Source organism: Nematolebias whitei, chromosome 21 (assembly GCF_014905685.2).
Source record: "Nematolebias whitei isolate Nwh7 chromosome 21, NemWhi1, whole genome shotgun sequence".
In the NCBI taxonomy this organism is placed as follows: Eukaryota; Metazoa; Chordata; class Actinopteri; order Cyprinodontiformes; family Rivulidae; genus Nematolebias; species Nematolebias whitei.
In genome coordinates, this window is record NC_056518.1 from 22,768,488 (window position 1) to 22,773,560 (window position 5,073).

The 5,073-nt window shown below is 34.3% G+C and overlaps 1 protein-coding gene across 1 annotated transcript in view; it reads right to left on the reverse strand.

Moving 5' to 3' along the window:
- Window positions 1–4,790, reverse strand: part of kif6 (kinesin family member 6) — a 55,861-nt gene extending 51,071 nt beyond the window's left edge. The window contains exons 1-3 of the mRNA XM_037694568.1: window positions 4,731–4,790; window positions 3,187–3,296; window positions 2,158–2,232 (exon numbers count right to left, since the gene is read on the reverse strand). Coding sequence (XP_037550496.1) covers window positions 2,158–2,232; window positions 3,187–3,296; window positions 4,731–4,790 — 245 coding nt within the window. The remainder of the gene's footprint in view (window positions 1–2,157; window positions 2,233–3,186; window positions 3,297–4,730) is intronic.
- Window positions 4,791–5,073: the final 283 nt, after the last annotated feature.

The following is a 5,073-nucleotide window of genomic DNA, read 5'->3' on the forward strand; positions in this document are numbered from 1 at the left end:
TCTGTCTGTCTGTCTGTCTGTCTGTCTGTCTGTCTGTCTGTCTGTCTATCTATCTATCTATCTATCTATCTATCTATCTATCTATCTATCTATCTATCTATCTATCTATCTATCTATCTATCTATCTATCTCTCTATCTATCTAAACTTTTAATAATAATGTATGGATAACACACAACCTTTTACAACTGAACAAACTTAAAACAGGAATATTCCTATTGGGGCTAAATGCTCAGAGACAAAAAGTTGCAAAAGTTAAATAATTAGTATCAAAATGTGACCTACAAAATGTGACCTACAAAATGTGCTGTACACCAGCTGTATACAGCTGATTCAAAATGCAGCTGTGTATGCATGTATTCTCACAGGTACTAGGAAGTTTAAACACAGTACTACACATGTTCTCAGACTCCTGCCATGGCTACCTAATGAAAGCAAAAACAATTTTACATTCTTATTACTTGTATACAGCATTAAATGATCTTCAATAAATCACTCAGGTCTACAGACTGTAGTAACTCTAGCATATCTTGTACCTTTTTCCAATCCAGGGGAAGCTGCTTTCTGTATTTGTGCACCAGTGAAATAGACTGCACTGCTTTTAGTTCAGAGAGAAGTCCCCGTTCTAATTATTTTTTAAGAAAATGTTTAAAAATCTTCTATTGCATACACATATGATTAAGTTTTTATTGTTTGTGTATTTGCACTTTAAGTGTTCTGCTAATGCTGCAGAATAATAAATGCAAAAGTTGTTTTATTTGTTTATTTTATTAATTATTTGTGTGCACTTTTAAATATTTTCAAACTATATGCTTGTTCTTGTTGGAAATAAATTTTTATGCTGAGTGCATAAAATGTATTAAAAAAAAGTTTGACTTTGCATGAACTTAATCATTGTTGTAGACACAAAGTTGTCTGTTATAAAAAAAATTAATAAAGTTTAGTAACAATATTGCACTTGTCACAAGCTGTCAGATAATGTGGAAATTGATTTATTGAACACAAAAATAATCCCTGCTGTAACAAAGAGCTCAAACAGATAGAAAATAAGAAAAAAAATCACTAAACTAAAAATAAAACTGGACTAGGAGTCCACTAATGAAAAAGAATCTGGCGCCATGTGAGGGAAACCAGAGGATAACTACAGCTGTGGATGTTAAAATGATGAAGAGATATCAGAAGCTCAAAATAGATGTCCACAAAAGAAATAAAAAAAAAATGAAAAACTAGAATACATAAGTAGCAATTTCCTTAAAAACATAAAGTTAAAAAAGTATAAAGGTACACAAAATACCACGCAAGTAGAAATACATGCAAAGCCAAAAATGGAGTGGACTAAAAATAAAGAATGAAATAAATAACAGTGCATGCTACTTAAAATGGCCTTTTTTCATCATTTCCTACTTTCAAGCTGAAACAATGACATTAAAACAAGAAAAGTCTAGTATCAAAGCAGTTTATTTCTGTCAGCTATATGTAAAGTCAGCCTATATGTAAAATATAGAAAGTATAAAGCTCGGCGTTATGGCCTAAAAATATTATTTTCTAAGAATGGCATACTGTGCCATCTTGTCTGCCAGCTCCGTCCACTTAGTGGTTTAAGTACTTAAAATGTGCCAAACATCACAGACACCCTCCATTTCCATCTTTAAGAAAGCTGAGCTTTACGGACTTCCTGTCAACAAGAGTGGCTAAAGTTTGTGTGGTCTGGCTTCAGTGTGGGGTGACAGATGTGTTGCTGAGAATTAAAGATCAACAATAGCATTTAAAATGTGCGTTAAATAAGTGCAGAGCTGGCAAACTAATGTTTTCTATCAATTACCTAGATTTTTAAATTGTTTGTATTTTAATGTATCATTTTTATTATATGAATTTGGAGGTTGTAAAGTTGATTACATGAATATGTATGTATTCTTACTGTACTTTTATTGATAAATTGTATGTATTTTACTGCACAAAAATACCCAACTGGGGACTGGAGTTGCAAATTACAGCTATATACTCTGTGCAACGTATCAGTCACAGACTTGTTCTATTCTGTTTGTGTGCATTGTCCCTGTCAAAGAAACTAATAATAATAAAAATAATAATAATTAAATTGACTTTTAACACCAATCAATTTTAACAAACAAACAAAAATGTGACTTTTTTTTTTTACCTTTCTGCTACTGGTTTAGCAATATCTTCAAATATGTCCTCTTGTTTGGTGTGCTGGTCAAATATTTTTTGGAACCTAGAGACCAAGTGAGAAAAGCCAAGACAATTTCATCATAAAATATGTGGTGAAAAAAAAAAAAAAAAAAAACATCAATCTGGCGATTACCGGTAATCAGATTGGCCATGGCTTATAAAGTAAATGTTCACAATCAAAGTGAACAAAGCAAAATTTGGAAGTATAACATCGCTATAGGTGAATGAGGACAAATAATTTTTTGGTGTTTTGAAAAACAGTCTCAATATCATGTTTGAACTCACAGCAAGATCGAGGAAATGTGAGCAGAATCCGCCCAAAGAAAGTTGTTAAATGTGGAAATTTTATTGCTATAAGGGCAGTGGGGAACCTCCACATGCTATTATAGGACCGTGTGGTTTTCAGAGGCTCTTAGCGTCCACTGCTGTCGGACTTTCTGTGAATTTAAGGCTTAGAAGCGTGGCATGGGCCCTGCACAGAGGGTATATGAGGCTGCAGCCTTTACTTCAAACATTAAACAGATGTTCTGGCTCTTCACTGACAGGACTTGTGGATGAATTATTCATGTGAAAAGTTCTAATGCAACCGCAAGAGATAAAAGTTTGAGCTTTGTCTTTATTTATTGGAGCTTTCTACAGAGGGCTTTTACTGTGCTGAGAAGATCATCTGCCATACTTTAATCTAAGGAAGTCATTCTTTATACCCTACACTAATGTAAGAGTAATTTCCATAATAAAAGCACAGCAGATGACTACATGGAAATATATCTTTCTATCGTTCTCATAATTTCAGCTTCTTTCATCAAGCTTTTAAAGTTTAGACAAATCAGAGACTGGTTTGAGGAAAAACAAGCCCGGCAGTGACAAAGACTTTAATCCTGTGTTTATATTATGTAACTTCAAACTGTATTGAATTTACTCAAAACAAGGGTGGTGGATCAGTTAGATAAGAATGGAAAGTTTTACAGCAGGTAAAAACATTTAGCAAATAATCTACCTGAACTTGTAGCATTCCCTCTTGTTATTAACAAAGCCATCAGCCAGGTCCCTCGGCACCACAAACTCCAGAGAGGCACCTGTTTGCTCCTTACTGTCCACCGAGTACACCTGAGGGGATCAGAGGCAACAGAAGACTCAGTCCGTCAATATAAATAGCTGGTAAGTAAAGTTAGAACATGTACCACAAGATTAAATTTAGGGAGCATTTTAAAGCAGCTAAATAAACATTTAAGTACTGTTTTGAAAGAGTAGTCTATTATATATTTGTTTTCCAATTTTATGCCGTTATTGTATGTAGAGTGATACATTCAGCCCATTTTCAACACAAAGTAAATATATCATGTTAGGTTTAAAATATAGGTTTGGACACTTGTGGTTTTGGTATTGCAAAACACCCCAAAAATGAAAAGATGGAGTTTATGGAGCACATATCCTGTGGAAAGCAATATAACTAAAGATGAAATCAGGATCAGTGCACAGAGCAGGCAGGCAGATTCAAACCAAAGCCAGGCCTCAAGGGAGACAAGGAAATTGTAGAACATTAAACCAATAACCACTCAGCTCCAGCACTGGAGGCCATATAAAACGAGTTGGACTCGGACAGTCTGAGCAACCCCTTTTACACTTTTGAGCTTGAACATATGTTCTAGCATATGTTTCCAATGGACACTGATGTAATTAGAAGTCTTTAGGGCTACAGAAATGAAAGATAAGACCTAAATGATTAGATTGGTTTTCCACTGTCACCCTGTGCATTGCACTCCTCACTAACAGGTTTTTTCTTCTCTACACATGTACCAAACCTTGAACAAAGACGTATATAATTTTTAAAAATCCCTATTTGTTACTTTTATTGAACACATCTGTAGAAAGAATGCAATAAAAATATGAAGTAAAACAGAAAAAAGGATAAAAAATACTCTACTACTGTTTTGTAGTTGGATATGTCAAAAGAATAAGCACAAGCTACCTTTTTCAAATACGAAAAGGTAAACAATTTGAAAACATATAACAGGTATTAACCTGCTTTTACAGTAAAAAAAAAAAAAAGGCAAGTTATAGCAAGAAAAGCACAGGTGTAACTAAAACAATCTAAGACCAATGCATTCCTTTCATGTATGCCAGTTCCAAAGGCCCTTAAACTGGATTGTAAAATCTTATTCACCTGGATGATTTATTAAGACACTTCATGGAAGGAAGCCATCGTGATTAAAGTCATAGCTGACAAGCCAGAATTGCAAAATCTCTTTCAATGTGAAAAAAGTTGTCTGTTGTGGGGCAAAAGCAACAACAAAAAAAAAAAAAAAAAAATAGTAACAGGCTTTGGCAGGTGTGTAAGGTTAAACCTGTTTGTGGATTACATTTTAAATACCAAGTGTTTTCTGCTATTTCACGTCAAAAAGATTTTTATTAAAACGTCAAGACTCCATAATACTCAGATAGCTTCTAGTAAGTGGCCTTCTTGCCAAAATAAACTTTAGGCTAGCTTAATAAAACTTTGTGTGTGCGTGTGTTTAACTGAATGAAGCGTCACTCACTTACCACCACAGTTTTCTTCGTGGGCTTAATGCGACCAAATATCTGTATTGTTTGTTTAACCATTTTCTATTTGTTAAAACAACGTTTTAGTCTCGCTTTGTTTTTAGCTCCCAGGCTAGTCTTTTCTGTCAGCGCCAGCAGGAAGGGACTTGTTGTGCCTTGTTGCTAGGTAACACTAGTCCCCTCAAAGATCGTCTATTAATGTAAAGATGGCTCCTCCGCCTTGACTAATTGTGACTAGAATGTCATCATTGGTGTTATTTAATTTTCTCAAAATGTAGGTGACATTTTTAGGGAGATAATTTGGAAAAGACAGTCTGATTTCTTACTGTGAGATGTGAAAAGC